At 62.1% G+C, this 19,978-nt stretch overlaps 3 protein-coding genes across 3 annotated transcripts; all 3 read left to right on the top strand.

Annotated features, from left to right (window-relative positions):
- Positions 1-146: 146 nt before the first annotated feature.
- Positions 147-5,368, top strand: LOC308184572 (uncharacterized protein). Its single transcript, XM_080571774.1, has 11 exons — positions 147-1,722; positions 1,808-1,915; positions 2,551-2,666; positions 2,812-2,870; positions 3,050-3,195; positions 3,750-3,815; positions 3,904-4,066; positions 4,196-4,357; positions 4,627-4,718; positions 4,829-4,884; positions 4,990-5,368. The coding sequence occupies exons 1-11, from the start codon at positions 255-257 to the stop codon at positions 5,029-5,031; spliced, it is 2,478 nt and encodes an 825-aa protein (XP_080427900.1). The 5' UTR covers positions 147-254; the 3' UTR covers positions 5,032-5,368.
- A 4,182-nt stretch (positions 5,369-9,550) lies between these two features.
- On the top strand, positions 9,551-12,695 carry LOC308184584 (mucin-3A-like). Its single transcript, XM_080571786.1, has 11 exons — positions 9,551-9,603; positions 9,689-9,796; positions 10,344-10,459; positions 10,605-10,663; positions 10,843-10,988; positions 11,359-11,424; positions 11,513-11,675; positions 11,805-11,966; positions 12,236-12,327; positions 12,424-12,479; positions 12,584-12,695. Exons 1-11 carry the CDS (start codon positions 9,588-9,590, stop codon positions 12,623-12,625), a joined length of 1,026 nt encoding a protein of 341 aa, XP_080427912.1. The 5' UTR covers positions 9,551-9,587; the 3' UTR covers positions 12,626-12,695.
- Positions 12,696-15,239: 2,544 nt separating this feature from the next.
- LOC308184575 (mucin-3A-like) lies at positions 15,240-18,825 on the top strand. The gene is made up of 10 exons (XM_080571777.1): positions 15,240-15,268; positions 15,354-15,461; positions 16,009-16,124; positions 16,270-16,328; positions 16,528-16,673; positions 17,086-17,151; positions 17,240-17,402; positions 17,532-17,693; positions 18,124-18,216; positions 18,497-18,825. Exons 4-9 carry the CDS (start codon positions 16,270-16,272, stop codon positions 18,212-18,214), a joined length of 687 nt encoding a protein of 228 aa, XP_080427903.1. The 5' UTR covers positions 15,240-15,268; positions 15,354-15,461; positions 16,009-16,124; the 3' UTR covers positions 18,215-18,216; positions 18,497-18,825.
- The last annotated feature ends 1,153 nt before the right edge of the window (positions 18,826-19,978 follow it).

Below are 19,978 nucleotides of genomic sequence, written 5' to 3' on the forward strand. Positions count from 1 at the left end.
CGACCCCGGACCCCTCCACCTCTATGACCCCGGACCCCTCTACCTTGACCCCGGACCCCTCCACCTCGAGCCCGGACCCCTCCACCTCTATGACCCCGGACCCCTCCACCTCGACCCCAGACCCCTCCACCTCGACAACCCCAGACCCTTCCACCTCGACAACCCCAGACCCTTCCACCTCGACGACCCCAGACCCTTTCACCTCTAAGACCCCAGACCCTTCCACCCCAACAAGTCCAGACTCCTCCACCTTGATGACCCTGGACCCCTCCACTGTTACCCCAGACCCCACTACCTCCACTGTGACCCCGGACCCCACCACTTTGACAGCAACTCCGACCTCCTCCTCCCCCGCCTCGATCCCTGACTCCTCCACCTCTGCCCTTACCCCAACCGCCTCTGTCTCCACCTTAACTCCTGGCTCCTCTGTCTCCACCTCAACCCTGACCTCCTCTGTCACCCCCTCACCCCTTGACTCCTCTGCCACCCCCACCAGCAGCCCCACGAGCACTGCCACCAGCATCCCTACAAGCACTGGCTCCAGTGCCCTCACAACCGCCACCAGCACTTCTCCAGACATTTCTTCCACACCCACCACTTCTCCTAGCACAGCAACCACGAGTTCAGTGCCCACAACCATGGCCCCCACCACAACCACCACCGCGACCAGCACCACCACTTGTGCATTTTACACCACAGCGACCACCTCCATCAGCCCTAGCCACCCAGCCACGACCAACCCAATCCCGACCACCACCACAATTCTCCCTTACACTACCACCCTCATCACCACCCATCCCTTGACCACCCCGGGTACCACCCCTACCACTGCCCGCCCCACAACCACCATCAGCACCTCGACCACCACCAGTGCCTCAACCAATGCCACGACCACGTACAGCACCACTGCCAGCCCCACGACCACCATCACAGGTGTCCCCACGACCACCACCAGCGCCACGACCTCCACCAGCGTCTCAACCAATGCCACGACTACCCCCAGCACCACTGTCAGCCCCATGACGACCATCACAGGTGTCCCCACAACCACCACCACAACCAATGCCACGACCACCATCAGTGCCTCAACCAATGCCACGACCACCTTCAGCACCACCGACAGCCCCACAACCACCACCAGAATGACCACCGTCCCCACGACCACCACCAGCACCACCACCCTATCCACGACCTTCCCTGCTACCACCACCAGCCCTGGGAGCACTGCAACCACCACAGGTGCCACAACGACCACCAGCGCCACGGCCAATGCCACAACCACTCCCAGCACCACCACCAGCCCCACAGTTGTCACCATGACCATCAACAGCCCCACAACCGCTTCTGGAGCCACCAACAACTCCACAACCACCACCAGTGCCACCACCAGCCCCATAACCTTTCCTGGTACCACCACCGTCCCAACAACTGCCACCACAGCCATCACAATGACCACCCCTGGCACCAGCACTACCACCAGTCCCACAGCTACCACTATGATGACCACTGGTGCCACCAACACAACCATGAACACCACTGGCACCACCACCGCAACCACACTCTCCACCACCACCACGCTTCTGACCACCACCACCACTACGAACCCGACCACCACCACTACGAACCCGACCACCACCACTACGAACCCGACCACTACCACCACCACGACCATGACCACCACCACCACGACCACAACCACGAGCCCAACCACCACTACCCCAGGTACTGTCCCTCCCACTCTTAGCTGCCCCCAGGGCAGGTTTCTCACCCTGCACCTCCCAGCCCCACCTCACACGGTCTTTTCCAGGGGTCTGTGAAAATGGAGGCACTTGGGTCAATGGCCAATGCGTGTGCCCCCCGGGATATACGGGCAACACCTGCAGTTACGGCGAGAGCAGCATCGAGACCAAAGCTGGTAGGGAGCCGTCTGCGCCCACCTCCAGCCCACGGGGGGGCAGATCTTCTTGGGAGAATCAGGAGGGGGGCTTCCTTACAGGGAGGGCAAGTCAGGAGTGACCATGGCCACAGGCATGGACCTCAACCAGGGCATGGGTCCACAGCACCCAAAGGTGTTGGCAGTGAGTTCGCCAACCTGAGTGTTATCCTGAGGAACCCAACATTGTGGGCAAGGGGATTCCCAACCAGCACAAGGTCCTACAGCACCCACAGGTGTGGGTAAGGAGTTCTCCAACCACTGTCTTGTCCTCGGGCACCAAAAGATGTGAGTAAGGAGCTCTCCAAATATCACAACCACTCCCACAGCACTCAAAGGTGCAGGCAGAAGCATAGGGCAGGGAACTACAGCTGAGGTCCAAGCAGCAGCCAGAAGCAGATCAGGAGCAGGCCCCCCCCCTTAGCACAGCTCCAGAGGCCTGGGGGCCTGCCCTTAAATGCTCCCTCTGCAGCAATAAGCAGAGGCTGGAGGGCCCAGGTGAGCCCAGTTGGGGCCGCTAAGGCTTGTTAGTGCCCTGTGGGGCTTGGGAACAATGCCTATGGTCATGCTGGGGTTGTCTTCTGCTCCTGAGTCTCATCTCCTGCCTTCCCCCAAAGAGACCAACGTGTCCGTGAGCGTGGAGCTGCGGGTCACCAACCAGGAGTTCTCCGAGGACCTCCGAAACAAAAGCTCCAACACCTACCAGAACTTCGTCCGCAGCTTCACCCAGCAGGTGTGACACTGCTCATTGCCCCATGGGGTCTTCTACGTCCTCGTTAGGGGTGTGCTTGTTTGTGGGATCCCCGAGGTGGGGAAGGAACGTGAGAGGGAAGGGAGCGGGGCCCTGATACCCAGTCTGCAGCCTCCTTCTCTTCCAGATGGACGTCTTCTACCGCAACATTGAAGGCTACCAGGGCATCGAGATCCTAAGTCTGTCGTGAGTGTTGGGGTGCTGGCCTCTGGGAGAGGGTTTTGGGGTGCTCAGACTGCCATTGGGGTGCTCCAGTGGGCATTGGGGTGCTCCATCTGGCCTCATGCTGGTCAATGATGAGGAGACATTGGGATGCTCCAACTGGCATTGGGGGTGCACCAACGGCCATTGGGGTGTCCCCTCAGGCCAGGCAGCATCGTGGTGGATCACACTGTCATCGTCGCTCTGCTGGTAACCGCTGATACCACGGAGAAGATCAATAACATCACCAAGAATGTGAAGGAGGAGATTGTCCAAGCAGCGGCCCATCAGGAAAACTGCACTGACAACAGTGAGCCTCTGCCCCCCAGGGACAGGGTTGGGGTCCCCAGGGATGGGGTTGGGGCCCTCCATGCCAGGGTTGAGGCCGTGGGGACAGGGTTGGGGCCTTGGGGAAAGAGTTGGGGCCTTGGGGATGGGGTTGGGGCTTCCTGGATGTGGCTGGAGCCCCGGGGATCCTTTTGGGCCTAGGCCTTGGGGGCATGGTTGGAGTCTTCCGGGGATAGGGTTGGGCCCCTGGGGAACTGTTCATGCCTCTGGGAACAAGACTGTGGCCTCTGGAGACAATGTTGTGGCCTCCTGGGTTTGGGTCCTCCATGATGGGATTGGGGCCGTGGGGAGAGGGTTGGGGCCTTGGGGATGGGGTTGGGGCTTCCTGTATGTGGCTGGAGCCCTGGGGACCCTTTTGGGCCTAGGCCTTCGGGGCATGGTTGGATGCTGGAAACATGGGGACATATTTGGGACTAGGCCTGGGGCAGAGTTGGGGCCTCCAGGGACAGGACCGGGGCCCTGGGGACCCCTGAGGCCTGGGGGCTCTTCCACACAGCCTCTCCCTCTCCTTCCCAGGCAGCTTCTGCTTCAACGCCTCCGAAGTGACGATCACCCAAACCTCATTTGAGTTCAATGCAACGGGTGAGCCCGCAGGGTGGGTTCTTTGCAGTAAACCATGGGTGGGGGTCCAGGGTCATATCCCCCTGGCCAACCCCTATCCCCTCCACAGCGTTTTGCCGCCAGGTTGCACCCAAGGGCTTCGAGGACTTCTACTACCCCAACACCACCAAAAGCGGCCTAAGCTGCGTGTCCAACTGCTCGGCCAACACTGCCGGCACCATCGACTGCAATGAGGGGCAGTGCCAGCTCACCCTGAGCGGCCCCCAGTGCTTGTAAGGACCATGGGGACACCCCCAGGGACACCTCCAGGGCCCTGACGGGTGCTCTTGTCCCCACCAAAGGACCAGGGGCCGGGCCGGGGGTCTCGGCACCGCGCTCAGCCCCACATCTCCTCCCCACAGCTGCCGTGAGACCAACCTCTACTGGTACCAGGGCAATCGGTGCAAGAGCCGGGTCAGCAAGATGGCCGTGGGCATGGGCCTGGCCGTGGCGGCCTTGTGCTTGGTCCTCTTCGTCCTCGCTGCCTTCTTCTTCAGGGCCAAGAGGAAGAAGTTGTCGGACAGGTGGGGAAACACCCGGGGGTGGGGAGGGGGAGGCAGTGGGCATGGGAGGACCTCCACAAGTAGAGGTCCTCCTCGGTCCGTGGAGGTCCTCCATGGAGTCTCCAGTTGTAGCGTCTCCATTCGTGGAAGTCCTCAATTGCACCCATCCGTGGTGCTTGGCCCCACATCTGGTGGTCCTGATGGAGTGGGGCTTGCCCCCCCCGGTGCCTCTAAGACCCCCCAGTTGCTTACAGGCCCACTCCTGATGTCACAGCCTCTATGCCCCCAAGGTCCAGAGACCTGACAGAGACCAAGCAGCGCTGGTACGAGGAAGAGGATGAAAACTGGAGCCTCCCTGGGGGCTTCACCATTCAGAATGAAGGTATGGGGTTAGGGGGGGGAACCTACTGACTCCCATTATGGGATGATGGGATGGGGGGTTGGTGGGACCCCCAGCCGGGGCACCCCCGTTGAGCTCCTTTCACTCCACAGGTGCCCGTGAGGACACCATGCGGGTTGACCTGCAGTCCGTGGACACCTCAGCACAGGTAGGTCCACCCACCCACCCGAGGAGGGGGGAACATATGGGGGGGCACCATCACCCCTCTCATGGTCTCACCATGTGACTCCCCCCCTCAAAAAATCCCCCCCAGGTCCAGATCCAGAGGCCAGAGAGGATCACCACTCAGCTCTGAGCAGGGAGCGGGGAACACCAGGATGCTACCCCCCCGCCAAGGGACCCACACAGCACTTTGGGATACCCCCCCTGCTTCTGGGGGAGTCATGACCTCAAGTTGGGGGTCGTGACCCTGCCTTTTAGGGTCATGACCCCCACCCTTCCAGTAGCATTTCATTTGGCCCCCACCTCTGCTTGCACATACTGGTCCTGGCCCTGCTCTCCTGGTGATGACATCACTTTGGGGGGCCATGATGTCATTTCCAGGGTGTTCCCCCCCACAGGTCCCTTTAAGGGTCAGGATCCCCCGTTCCTCCTGCATAGTTCTGGACCCCTTCCAATTCAAATAAATAACTATCAAGTCACTGGTGTCACTGGTTTGTCTGGGGATGGCCGGACCTGCTCCAATTCCCCAGAAATAACTACCCAGTTGCTGATGGCACTGGTTTGTACTGGGATGGCTGCAGCATGCCTGGGGCTGTTAATTCCTTGCCCTGGGGCAGCCCGAGGTGAGGATGCGTGGCTCCTCCCTGCAGAGGGGCAAAGTTTCCCACTGCCACTCCTGCCTCGGGCATGGCTCCACACCGGGATGCTGCTGGCAGCGCCGCAGGGCTGGGGGTTGCCAAGATGGGGTCTTGCACCTGGGCCTTCCTCCTCCTCTTCCTCCTCCTCCTCCGCGGGATGGCAGCGGGTGAGTGCAGCCCAGGCAGGGGGCACCGAAACGCAGTCGTGGGGGGTGGGAAGGGGGCAGCCTCCCCTGAGGCATTCTCTTGGGGTGTGTTGGGGACGCTCGGGGGAAATCAGCCTCCACAGCCCGAGGTGACACCATACTGGCAGGGATGGGGACAGGGACACTGGGGACAGGGACACTGGGGACAGGGATGGAGAAAAGGATGGGGAGAAGGACATTGGGGAAGGGGAGGGGGACACCACACAACTCCCTTCCCTGGGGTGCTGGCAGTGACAAGGGGGAGTGGAGGCCAAGAATTTGTCCTCCCGGCTGTCTGTCCTCACGTGAAGCTCCCGAGGTGCCCGCGTGCGTCCTCACCCCACCGCGCCTTGCACACCCCACGGGTGTGTGAATGGGCACGGGGAGGGCGTGGGGAGAAAGTGAAAGGGAGGCAGAAGGTGGAGGGGTGAGGACACAGGGGAGGAAGGACGGGGAAAAGGGAAAGTTGGAGGGCAAGGTGGGGCTGCTGCAGGGGGCAAAGTGCAGGCAGCTCACGTGGGAGGGTGACCCGCAGGAGAGGCGAGAAACTGGACTGCAAGGAAGGGAAGGGAACAGGGAAGTCCTCGCCCACATCTGAGAGGTGATAACGCCAGGGGGGATTTGGCTGAGCTGCACTCATCTTGTATGCAGGCACCACCACCTCGAGCTCGACCACCAACACCACCACGAGCCCGACCGCCACCACCACCACCTCGAGCACAACCACCACCACCACCACCTCGAGCCCGACCACCACCACCACCTCGAGCATGACCACCACCACAGCCTCGAGCCCGAGCACCACAACCACGACCAAAACGACCACCACCACCTCCTCGAGCCCAACCACCACCACCACGATGAGCCTGACCACAACCACCACCACCTCAAGCCCGACCACCACGACCACCACCTCGAGCACGACCACCACCACCACCTCGAGCACGACCACCACCACAGCCTCGAGCCCAACCACCACAACCACGACCCCAACCACCACCACCACCACCTTGAGCCAGACCACCACCACCACCTCGAGCCCGACCACCACAACCACCTCAAGCCTGACTACCACAACCATGACCCCAACCACCACAACCAACACCACCACCACCTCGAGCACGACCACCACCACCATGACCCCAAACACCACAACCACCACCACCACCACCTCGAGCCCAACCACCACAACCACGACCCCAACCACCACCACCACCACGAGCCCCACCACCACCACCACCACCACCACGAGCCTGACCACCACCACCACCATGAGCCCAACCACCACCACCACCACGAGCCCGACCACAACCACCACCACGAGCCTGACCACCACCACCACCTCGAGCCCAACCACCACCACCACCTCGAGCCCGACCACCACCACAGCCTCGAGCCCGAGCACCACCACCACCACCTCGAGCCCGACCACCACCACCACGATGAGCCTGACCACAACCACCACCACCTCAAGCCCGACCACCACGACCACCACCTTGAGCCCGACCACAACCACCACCACCATGAGCCCATCCACCACCACCACCACCTCGAGCCCGACCACCACAACCACGACCCCAACCACCACAACCACCACCACCACCACCACAAGCCCAACCACCACCACCATGAGCCCGACCACCACCACCACCTTGAGCCCGACCACAACTACCACAAGCCCGACCACCACCACCACCACCTCGAGCCCGACCACCACCACCACAACCCCAACCACCACCACCACCTTGAGCCCGACCACCACAACTACGACCCCAACCACCACCACGACCTCGAGCCCGACCACCACCACCACCACGAGCCCGACCACCACCACCACCTCAAGCCTGACTACCACAACCATGACCCCAACCACCACAACCACCACCACCACCTCGAGCCCGACCACCACAACCACGACCCCAACCACCACCACCACCGCCACCTCGAGCGCGACCACCACAACATCGACCCCAACCACCACCACCACCACCACCGCCACCTCGAGCGCGACCACCACAACATCGACCCCAACCACCACAACCACCACCACCACCACCTCGAGCCCGTCCACCACCACCACCACCTTGAGCCCAACTACCACCACCGTGAGCCCGACCACCACAACCACGACCACAACCACCACCACCACCACCTTGAGCCCGACCACCACAACCACGACCCCAACCACCACCACCACCTCGAGCCCGACCACCACCACAACCACGAGCCCGACCACCACCACCAGCTCAAGCCCGACAACCACAACCACGACCCCAACCACCACAACCACCACCACCGCCACCTTGAGCCCGACCACCACTACCACCACGAGCCTGACCACCACCACCACCTCAAGCCTGACTACCACAACCACGACCCCAACCACCACAACCACCACCACCACCACCTCGAGCACGACCACCACCACCACGACCCCAACCACCACAACCACCACCACCACCACCTCGAGCCCAACCACCACAACCACGACCCCAACCACCACAACCACGACCCCAACCACCACCACCACCATGAGCTCCACCACCACCACCACCACGAGCCTGACCACCACCACCACGATGAGCCCAACCACCACCACCACCACAAGCCCGACCACCACCACCACCTCGAGCCCGACCACCACCACAGCCTCGAGCCCGAGCACCACAACCACGACCCCAACCACCACCACCACTACCTTGAGCCCAACCACCACCACCACGAGCCCGACCACCACCACCACCTTGAGCCCGACCACCACCACCACCTCGAGCCCGACCACCACCACCACCACCACCTCGAGCACAACCACCACAACCACGACCCCAACCACCACAACCACCACCACCACCTCAAGCCCGACCACCACAACCACGACCCCAACCACCACAACCACCACCACCACCACCTCGAGCCCGACCACCACAACCACGACCCCAACCACCACAACCACCACCACCACCACCTCAAGCCCGACCACCACAACCACGACCCCAACCACCACCACCACCACCACCGCCACCTCGAGCGCGACCACCACAACATCAACCCCAACCACCACAACCACCACCACCTCGAGCCCGACCACCGCAACCACGACCCCAACCACCACAACCACCACCACCACCACCACAAGCCCAACCACCACCACCATGAGCCCGACCACCACCACCACCTTGAGCCCGACCACAACCACCACAAGCCCGACCACCACCACCACCACCTCGAGCCCGACCACCACCACCACAACCCCAACCACCACCACCACCTTGAGCCCAACCACCACAACTACGACCCCAACCACCACCACGACCTCGAGCCCGACCACCACCACCACCACGAGCCCGACCACCACTACCACCACGAGCCCGACCACCACAACCACGACCCCAACCACCACCACCACCACCACCGCCACCTCGAGCACGACCACCGCAGCATCGACCCCAACCACCACAACCACCACCACCACCACCTCGAGCCCGACCACCACAACCACGACCCCAACCACCACAACCACCACCACCACCACCTCGAGCCCGACCACCACAACCACGACCCCAAGCACCACCACCACGTCGAGCCCGACCACCACCACCACCTCAAGCACGACCACCACCACCACCACCACCATGAGCCCGACCACCACCACCACCTCGAGCCCGACCACAACCACAGCCTCGAGCCCGAGCACCACTACCACCACCGTGAGCCCGACCACCACAACCACGACCCCAACCACCACCACCACCACCTTGAGCCCCACCACCACAACCACGACCCCAACCACCACCACCACGTCGAGCCCGACCACCACTACCACCTCGAGCCCAACCACCACTACCACTACTCGCTCCACCACCACCATGACCACCACCCCAGGTACCACCCTTCTCACCTTTGGCTGCCCACAGGGCAGGTTCCTCGGCCTGCACCTCCCTGCCACACCTCACCTCGTCTTTTCTAGGGGTCTGTGAAAATGGAGGCACTTGGGTCAATGGCCAATGCGTGTGCCCCCCGGGATATACGGGCAACACCTGCAGTTACGGCGAGAGCAGTATTGAGACCAAAGCGGGTAAGGAGCCATCTGCGCCCACCTTCAGACCACGGAGGGGCAAATCTTCTGGGAAGAACCAGGAGGGGGGCTTCCTCACGGGGAGGGCATGGTTTCTGAGCAGGGCACGAACACATAGCACCCTAACGTGTTGGCAGTGAGTTTTCTAACCATGGCGTTATCATGGAGCACCCAACGTTGTGGGCAAGGTGTTTCCCAACAAGCACAAGGTCCTACAGCACCCCAAGGTGCGGGTAAGAAGTTCCCCAACCACCACAAGGTCCCACAGCACCCAAAGGCGCAAGGAGAAGCATGGGACAGGGGACCACAGCTGAGGTTCAAACAGTGGCAGCCAAAGATCAGGTCCCCCCTTAGCACAGCTCCAGAGGCCTGGGGGCCTGCCCTTAAATGCCCCTCCTGCAGCAGTAAGCAGAGGCTGGAGGGCCCAGGTGAGGCTGGTTGGGGCCACTAAGGCTTGTTAGTGCCCTGCAGGGCTCAGCAGAAATGCTCAGGCTGTTGGGGTTGTCTTCTCCTGCTCCTGAGTCCCATCTCCTGCCTTCCCCCAAAGAGACCAACGTGTCCGTGAGCGTGGAGCTGCGGGTCACCAACCAGGAGTTCTCCGAGGACCTCCGAAACAAAAGCTCCAACACCTACCAGAACTTTGTCCACAGCTTCACCCAGCAGGTGGGACGCTGCTTGTTCCCCTATGGGGTCTTCTCCGTCCTCGTTAGGGGTGTGCTTGTTTGTGGGATCCCCGAGGTGGGGAAGGAACGTGAGAGGGAAGGGAGTGGGACCCTGATACCCAGCCTGCAGCCTCCTTCTCTTCCAGATGGACGTCTTCTACCGCAACATTGAAGGCTACCAGGGCATCGAGATCCTGAGTCTGTCGTGAGTGTTGGGCTGCTGGCCTCTGGGAGAGGGTTTTGGGGTGCTCGGACTGCCATTGGGGTGTTCCAGTGGGCATTGGGGTGCTCCAACTGGCCTCATGCTGGTCAATGATGAGGAGACATTGGGATGCTCCAACTGGCATTGGGGGTGCACCAACGGCCATTGGGGTGTTCCCTCAGGCCAGGCAGCATTGTGGTGGATCACACTGTCATCGTCGCTCTGCTGGTGACTGCCGATACCACGGAGAAGATCAATAATGTCACCAAGAATGTGAAGGAGGAGATTGTCCAAGCAGCGGCCCATCAGGAAAACTGCACTGACAACAGTGAGCCTCTGCCCCCCAGGGACAGGGTTGGGGTCCCCAGGGATGGGGTTGGGGCCCTCCATGACAGGGTTGGGGCCCTTGGGACCCCTTCGGGCCTAGGCCTTGGGGGCATGGTTGGAGTCTTCCGAGGACAGGGTTGGGGCCCTGGGGAACCATTCAGGCCTGGCCTTGGGGACAAGGTTGTGGCCTCTGGGGACAGGCTTGGGGCCCTTTGGACAGGGTTGGGGCATCCTGGACATGGTTGAGGCCCTGGGGATCCATTCAGGCCTAGGCCTGGGGCAGAGTTGGGGCCTCTGGGGACAGGACTGGGGCCCTTGGGACCCCTGAGGCCTAGGAGCTCTTCCACATGGCCTCTCCCTCTCCTTCCCAGGCAGCTTCTGCTTCAATGCCTCCGAAGTGACGATCACCCAACCCTCGTTTGAGTTCAATGCAACGGGTGAGCCCGCGGAGTGGGTTGTTTGGAGTAAACCATGGGTGGGGGTCCAGGGGCATCTCCCCCTGGCCAACCCCTATCCCCTCCGTAGCATTTTGCCGCCAGGTCGCACCCAAGGGCTTCGAGGACTTTTACTACCCCAACACCACCAAAAGCGGCCTCAGCTGTGTGTCCAACTGCTCGGCCAACACCGCCGGCGCCATTGACTGCAACGAGGGGCAGTGCCAGCTCACCCTGAGCGGCCCCCAGTGTTTGTAAGGACCATGGGGACACCCCCAGGGACACCTCCAGGGCCCTGACGGGTGCTCTTGTCCCCACCAAAGGACCAGGGGCCGGGCCGGGGGTTTCAGCACCGCGCTCAGCCCCACATCTCCTCCCCACAGCTGCCGTGAGACCAACCTCTACTGGTACCAGGGCGATCGGTGCAAGAGCCGGGTCAGCAAGATGGCCGTGGGCATGGGCCTGGCCGTGGCAGCCTTGTGCTTGGTCATCTTCATCCTCGCCGCCTTCCTCTTCAGGGCCAAGAGGCAGAAGTTGTCAGACAGGTGGGGAAACCCCGGGGGGTGGGGAGGGGAGGCAGTAGGCATGGGAGGACCTCCACAAGTAGAGGCCCTCCTCTGTCCATGGAGGTCCTCCATGGAGTCTCCAGTTGTAGAGTCTCCATTCATGGAAGTCCTCAAGTGCACCCATCCATGGTGCTTGACCCCACCTCTGGTAGTCCTGATGGAGTGGGGCTTGCCCCCCCCGGTGCCTCTAAGACCCCCCAGTTGCCTCCAGACCCACTCCCGATGTCACAGCCTCTATACCCCCCCAGGTTCAGCGACCTGACGGAGACCAAGCAGCACTGCTATGAGGAAGAGGATGAAAACTGGAGCCTCCCTGGGGGCTTCACCATCCAGAATGAAGGTATGGGGTTGGGGTGGGAGGGGAACACACTTATGGGATGGGGGGTTGGTGGGACCCCCAGCCGGGGCACCCCCGTTGAGCTCCTTCACTCCACAGGTGCCCGTGAGGACACCATGCGGGTTGACCTGCAGTCCGTGGACACCTCGGCACAGGTAGGTCCCCCACCCACCCGAGGAGGGGGGAACATATGGGGGGGCACCATCACCCCTCTCATGGACTCACCATGTGACTCCCCCCCTCAAAAAATCCCCCCCAGGTTCACATCCAGAGGCCGGAGAGGATCACCACTCAGCTCTGAGCAGGGAGCGGGGAACACCAGGATGCTATCCCCCGCCAAGGGACCCACACAGCACTTTAGGATACCCCCCTCCTTTTGGGGGGGGGGTCATGACCTCAAGTTGGGGATCGTGACCCTCCCTTTTAGGGTCACGACCCCCACCCTTCCTGTAGCACTTCATTTGGCCCCCACCTCTGCTTGCACATACAGGTCCTGGCCCTGCTCTCCTGGTGATGACCTCACTTTGGGGGCCATGACCTCATTTCAGGGCTGCCCCCCCCCCCCCCCATAGGTCCCTTTAAGGGTCAGGATCCCCCCTTCCCCCTGCATAGGGCTGGACCCTTTCCAATTCAAATAAATAACTATCAAGTCACTGGTGTCACTGGTTTGTACGGGGATGGCCGGACCTGCTCCAATTCCCCAGAAATAACTACCCAGTTGCTGATGGCACTGGTTTGTACTGGGATGGCTGCAGCATGCCTGGGGCTGTTAATTCCTTGCCCTGGGGCAGCCCGAGGTGAGGATGCGTGGCTCCTCCCTGCAGAGGGGCAAAGTTCCCCACTGCCACTCCTGCCTCAGGCATGGCTCCTCACCGGGATGCTGCTGGCGGCACCGCGGGGCTGGGGGTTGCCAAGATGGGGTCTTGCACCCGGGCCTTCCTCCTCCTCTTCCTCCTCCTCCTCTACGGGGTGGCAGCGGGTGAGTGCAGCCCAGGCAGGGGGCACCGAAACACAGTCGTGGGGGGTGGGAAGGGGGCAGCCTCCCCTGAGACATTCTCTTGGGGTGTGTTGGGGACGCTCAGGGAAAATCAGCCTCCACAGCCTGACGTGACACCATACTGGCGGGGATGGGGACAGGGACACTGGGGACAGGGATGGAGAGAAGGACATTGGGGACGGGGAGGGGGACACCACACAACTCCCTTCCCTGGGGTGCCGGCAGTGACAAGGGGGAGTGGAGGCCAAGAATTTGTCCTCCCGGCTGTCTGTCCTCACGTTAAACTCCCAAGGTGCCCGCGTGCGTCCTCACCCCACCGCGCCTTGCACACCCCACGGGTGTGTGAATGGGCACGGGGAGGGCGTGGGGAGAAAGTGAAAGGGAGGCAGAAGGTGGAGGGGTGAGGACACAGGGAAGGAAGGACGGGGAAAAGGGAAAGTTGGAGGGCAAGGTGGGGCTGCTGCAGGGGGCAAAGTGCAGGCAGCTCACGTGGGAGGGTGACCAGGAGGAGAGGCGAGAAACTGGACTGCGAGGAAGGGAAGGGAACAGGGAAGTCCTCGCCCACATCTGAGAGGTGATAACGCCAGGGGGGATTTGGCTGAGCTGCACTCATCTTGTATGCAGGCACCACCACCTCGAGCTCGACCACCAACACCACCACGAGCCCGACCAGCACCACAACCTCAAGCCCAACCACCACCACCGCAACCACCTCGAGCCAGACCCCCACCACCACCTCAAGCCTGATCACCACCACCACCTCGAGCCCGACCACCACCACGTTGAGCCCAACCACCACAACCACCACCACCACCACCTCAGGCACGACCACCACCACCACCACCACCTTGAGCCCGACCACCACAACCATGACCCCAACCACCACAACCACCTCAAGCCCAACCACCACCACCACAAGCCCAACCACCACCACCACCACAAGCCCGATCACCACAAGCCCAACCACAACCACCACCCCCTCGAGCCTGACCACCACCACCACCACCACCTCGAGCCCGACCACCACCACCACCACCACGAGCCTGACCACCACCACCACCACCACAAGCCCGACCACCACCACCACCACCTCAAGCCCGACCACCACCACCACGAGCCCGACCACCACCACCACCTCGAGCACGACCACCACCACAGCCTCGACCCCGACCACCACCACCACCTCGAGCCTGACCACCACAGCCACGACCCCAACCACCACAACCACCACCACCACCACCTCTAGCCCAACCACCACCACCACAAGCCCGATCACCACCACCACCACCTTGAGCCCAACCACCACAACTATGACCATAACCACCACAACCACCTCAAGCCCGACAACCACCACCACAAGCCCAACCACCACCACCACCACCACAAGCCCGATCACCACAAGCCCAAACACAACCACCACCACCTCAAGCCCAACCACCACCACCATGAGCCCAACCACCACCACCACCACCACCTCAAGCCCAACCACCACCACCACCACCATGAGCCCGTCCACCACCACCACCACCTCGAGCCCGACCACCACCACCACAACCACCTCGAGCCCAACCAGCACAACCACCACCTTGAGCCCAACCACCACCACCACTACCACGAGCCCGACCACCACCACCACCTTGAGCCCGACCACCACCACCACCACCACAAGCCTGACCACCACCACCACCTCAAGTCTGACCACCACTACCACCTTGAGCCCAACCACCACTACCACCTCGAGCCCGACCACCACCACCACCACCACCACGAGCTCGAGCACCACCACCACCTCGAGCCCGACCACCACCACCACCACAAGCCCGACCACCACCACCACTACCACAAGCCTGACCACCACCACCACCTCGAGTCCGACCACCACCACCACCTCGAGCCTGACCACCACTACCACTACTCACTCCACCACCACCACGACCACCACCCCAGGTACCACCCCTCCCACCTTTGGCTGCCCACAGGGCAGGTTCCTCGGCCTGCACCTCCCAGCCCCAACTCACCTCGTCTTTTCTAGGGGTCTGTGAAAATGGAGGCACTTGGGTCAATGGCCAATGCGTGTGCCCCCCGGGATATACCGGCAACACCTGCAGTTACGGCGAGAGCAGTATTGAGACCAAAGCGGGTAAGGAGCCATCTGCGCCCACCTTCAGACCACGGGGGGGCAAATCTTCTGGGAAGAACCAGGAGGGGGGCTTCCTCACGGGGAGGGCATGGTTTCTGAGCAGGGCACGAACACATAGCACCCTAACGTGTTGGCAGTGAGTTTTCTAACCATGGCGTTATCATGGAGCACCCAACGTTGTGGGCAAGGTGTTTCCCAACAAGCACAAGGTCCTACAGCACCCCAAGGTGCGAGTAAGAAGTTCCCCAACCACCACAAGGTCCCACAGCACCCAAAGGCGCAAGGAGAAGCATGGGGCAGGTGACCACAGCTGAGGTCCAAACAGTGGCAGCCAAAGATCAGGTCCCCCCTTAGCACAGCTCCAGAGGCCTGGGGGCCTGCCCTTAAATACTCCCTCTGCAGCAATAAGCAGAGGCTGGAGTGCCCAGGTGAGGCTGGTTGGGGCCGCTAAGGCTTGTTAGTGCCCTGCAGGGCTCAGCAGCAATGCCCATGGTCATGCTGGGGTTGTCTTCTGCTCCTGAGTCCCATCTCCTGCCTTCCCCCAAAGAGACCAACGTGTCCGTGAGCGTGGAGCTGCGGGTCACCAACCAGGAGTTCTCCGAGGACCTCCGAAACAAAAGTTCCAAAGCCTACCAGAACTTCGTCCGCAGCTTCACCCAGCAGGTGAGACAATGCTAGTTCCCCCATGGGGTCTTCTCCGTCCTCATTAGGGGTGTGCTTGTTTGTGGAATCCCCGAGGTGGGGAAGGAACATGAGAGGGAAGGGAGTGGGGCCCTGATACTCAGCCTGCAGCCTCCTTCTCTTCCAGATGGACGTCTTCTACCGCAACATTGAAGGCTACCAGGGCATCGAGATCCTGAGTCTGTCGTGAGTGTTGGGCTGCTGGCCTCTGGGAGAGGGTTTTGGGGTGCTCGGACTGCCATTGGGGTGTTCCAGTGGGCATTGGGGTGCTCCAAGAGGCATTGAGGTGCTCCAACTGGCCTCATGCTGGTCAATGATCAGGAGACATTGGGATGCTCCAACTGGCATTGGGGGTGCACCAATGGCCATTGGGGTGTTCCCTCAGGAACGGCAGCATCATGGTGGATCACGCTGTCATCGTCGCTCTGCTGGTGACCGCCGATACCACGGAGAAGATCAATAATGTCACCAAGAATGTGAAGGAGGAGATTGTCCAAGCAGCGGCCCATCAGGAAAACTGCACTGACAACAGTGAGCCTCTGCCCCCCCAGGGACAGGGTTGGGGTCCCCTGGGATGGGGTTGGGGCCCTCCATGATGGGATTGGAGCCCTCTGTCATGGGGTTGTGCCCTCCATGACAGGGTTGGGGCCCTTGGGACCCCTTCGGGCCTGATCCTTGGGGGCATGGTTGGAGTCTTCTGAGGACAGGGTTGGGGCCCTGGGGAACCATTCGGGCCTGGCCTTGGGGACAAGGTTGTGGCCTCTGGGGACAGGCTTGGGGCCCTTTGGACAGGGCTGGGGCATCCTGGAAATGGTTGAGGCCCTGGGGATCCATTCAGGCCTAGGCCTGGGGCAGAGTTGGGGCCTCCGGGGACAGGGTTCATGCCCTGGGGATCCCTGAGGCCTAGGAGCTCTTCCACACGGCCTCTCCCTCTCCTTCCCAGGCAGCTTCTGCTTCAACGCCTCTGAAGTGATGATCACCCAAACCTCATTTGACTTCAATGCAACAGGTGAGCCCGTGGGGTGGGTTGTTTGTAGTAAACCATGGGTGGGGGTCCAGAGGCATCTCCCCCTGGCCAACCCCCATCCCCTCCACAGCATTTTGCCGCCAGGTTGCACCCAAGGGCTTCGAGGACTTCTACTACCCCAACACCACCAAAAGCGGCCTCAGCTGTGTGTCCAACTGCTCGGCCAACACCGCTGGCACCATCGACTGCAACGAGGGGCAGTGCCAGCTCACCCTGAGCGGCCCCCAGTGCTTGTAAGGACCATGGGGACACCCCCAGGGACACCTCCAGGGCCCTGACGGGTGCTCTTGGCCCTACCAAAGGACCAGGGGCTGGGGTGAGGGTCTCGGCACCGTGCTCAGCCTCTCATCTCCTCCCCACAGCTGCCGTGAGACCAACCTCTACTGGTACCAGGGTGATCGGTGCAAAAGCCGGGTCAGCAAGATGACCGTGGGTCTGAGCGTGGCCGTGGCGGCCTTGTGCTTGGTCATCCTCGTTCTCACCATCTTCCTCTTCAGGGCCAAGAGGCCAAAGTCATCTGAGAGGTGGGGGGATCCTGCAGAACTGGGGGGGAGGAGGCAGTGGGCACAAGAGGGGACCTGGAGGAAGGGCTGATGGTGGGTGGTGGGTGGGGTGAGGGAGAGGCAGCTGGACGGGAAAGCCCGGGCGGTGGTTGAGATCCTCCATCTGTGGTAGACCTTCCACCCATGGTTGTCCTCCACCCATGGATGTCCTCCACCCATGGATTTCCTCCATCCATGGAGTCTCCAGTTGTAGAGTTGCCATCCATGGAGGTTCTCAAGCACACCCATCTGTGCTGCTTGGCCCCACCTCTGGTGGCCCCAATGGGTAGGGGCTTGGCCCTCCTGGTGCCTCCTGGATCCCCCCGGTGCCTGCTGCCCCCCCCAGTGCCTCCTGCCCCCCCCCCCCCCCCCCCCCAGTGTCACAGTCCCACGGCATCCCATCCCATTCCAGTGCCAGCGACCTGAAGGAGGACAAGGAGAACTGGTATGAGGAAATGAATGAAAGCTGGAGCCCACCCAGAGCAGTTCATCATCCAAAATGAAGGTACGATGGGGTGAAGGGGGGGAGGGGTGGGAGGGACCCCCGCACCCAGGGCACCCCCGTGGAGCTCCATCGCCCCAAAGGTGCCCATTATACAATGTGGGTTGACCTGAAGTCCGTGGACACCTCGGTAAAAGTGGGTCCCCTCACCCCCCTCCCGGGGGGGGAGGGGGGGGTCACAGGTGGAGGAACCCGGGGGGGGGGGGGGTCACATGACCCCCATCCCCACTCACAGCCTCACCATGTGATCCCCTCCCCCCCCCAAAAAAATACCCCCCTCCAGGTCCAAATGCAGAGGCCAGAGAGGATCGCCACGCAGCTCTGAGCAAGGAGGGGAGGACACCAGGAGGCTTTCCCCCCACCCAGGGACCCGCACAGCACTGTGGGATACCCTCCCTACTTTTGGGGGGGTCATGACCTCAAGTTGGGGATTGTGACCCTCCCTTTTAGGGTCATGACCCCCACCCTTCCTGTAGCACTTCATTTGGCCCCCACCTCTGCTTGCACATACAGGTCCTGGCCCTGCTCTCCTGGTGATGACCTCACTTTGGGGGGCCATGACCTCATTTCAGGGCTGCCCCCCCCCCCCATAGGTCACTTTAAGGGTCAGGATCCCCCCCCTCCCTCATGCATAGGGCTGGACCCCCCCCCCCAATTCCAAATAAATAACTACCAAGTCACTGGTGTCACTGGTTTGTACTGGGATGGCTCTGGCATGCACAGGGCTGTTAATTCCTTGGGGAAAAGGGGGGGGGAATAGGGGAGGGGAGTGGGGCGGGGAGGGGAACGGGGGGGGGAGGGGTCCCTGGAAAAGCCCCCCCAGCCTCAGCATTTCGGGGTGGTGCGTTCCCCATAAAAAACATGGGATTTTGGGTCATTTGGAGCATTACAGTGCAGAGAACGCCTCCTGTGGATTGGGGGGGGGGGGGGGGGGGGGAGGGGGGGGAGAAGAGCTTGTGGGGACCCTTCCTCAAGACCCCCATGGGAAAACCCCCCACCCATGATCCCCCCCCCCCCCATAGTCCCCTCCCCATCCTTGTTTCCCATGGGAATCTCACCCACAGGACAGCACCCACCCGGGACCCCCACCTTATATTCCATGGGACCCCCCTCCTCATTCTTGGGACCCCCCCCTCTCCCCCCCCACAGGGGACCCCCACCTCGTGTCCCATTGTCCCTCCCCCTGACGCAGAGAGACCAGGACCGTTTCTCCCCTCCCCCCCCCCCCCCCCCCGCCCTTATAGGGCAGCTTCGGAGCCTCCTGGACTTTGCCCCCACCCACGCCTCAGCCGCTGACGTCAATGCCACCTAAGGGTGTTATGGCTGACACTGAGGCGACACCGGTGCTAATTTTAGCACAGGGCGGCGGTGCAGAAAAAGGCGGGGGGGGGGCCCCACCCTGGCACGCGAGCCCTGCGTGTTCCCTCCACCCCTCCCCGTGGGAACCATGAGGACAAGGACACAGTGCCACCATCCCCTGCCAAAGGGCGCCCCCATGGGTGCCGCCACCCAACCCCTGTCCACAGCACCCCACGGTGCTGGGTGGGGGGGGCAGGAGTCATGAGAGGTATTGGGGGGGGGGGGTGTCCATTTTTGAGACATTTGGGGCAATTTGGGAGCACATCCATGTCCCTGGTGTCCCCCAACCCCATCAGTGATGTCCCCCCATTCCTGATGTCCCCCATCTCCATCCCCATCCCTGGTGACCCCCATCTCCATCCACCATATCCCCTGTCCCCAACGTCTCCCATTTGCTGGTGCCAAA

Source organism: Anser brachyrhynchus (genome assembly GCF_964034855.1).
Source record: "Anser brachyrhynchus genome assembly, chromosome: 37".
Taxonomy (NCBI): Eukaryota; Metazoa; Chordata; class Aves; order Anseriformes; family Anatidae; genus Anser; species Anser brachyrhynchus.

Excerpts from the sequence above, each read along its gene's own strand:
- LOC308184572 (XM_080571774.1), top strand. The coding sequence starts at position 255 with ATGACCCTGGACCCCTCCACTGTTACCCCAGACCCCACTACCTCCACT. Across the intron at positions 2,871-3,049 it reads ATCGAGATCCTAAGTCTGTC|GCCAGGCAGCATCGTGGTGG; the intron begins GTGAGTGTTGGG and ends GTGTCCCCTCAG. Across the intron at positions 4,067-4,195 it reads CTGAGCGGCCCCCAGTGCTT|CTGCCGTGAGACCAACCTCT; the intron begins GTAAGGACCATG and ends TCCTCCCCACAG.
- LOC308184584 (XM_080571786.1), top strand. Across the intron at positions 9,797-10,343 it reads CAGTATTGAGACCAAAGCGG|AGACCAACGTGTCCGTGAGC; the intron begins GTAAGGAGCCAT and ends CTTCCCCCAAAG. Across the intron at positions 11,967-12,235 it reads AGGCAGAAGTTGTCAGACAG|GTTCAGCGACCTGACGGAGA; the intron begins GTGGGGAAACCC and ends ATACCCCCCCAG.
- LOC308184575 (XM_080571777.1), top strand. The coding sequence starts at position 16,270 with ATGGACGTCTTCTACCGCAACATTGAAGGCTACCAGGGCATCGAGATC. Across the intron at positions 17,152-17,239 it reads ATTTGACTTCAATGCAACAG|CATTTTGCCGCCAGGTTGCA; the intron begins GTGAGCCCGTGG and ends TCCCCTCCACAG. Across the intron at positions 17,403-17,531 it reads CTGAGCGGCCCCCAGTGCTT|CTGCCGTGAGACCAACCTCT; the intron begins GTAAGGACCATG and ends TCCTCCCCACAG.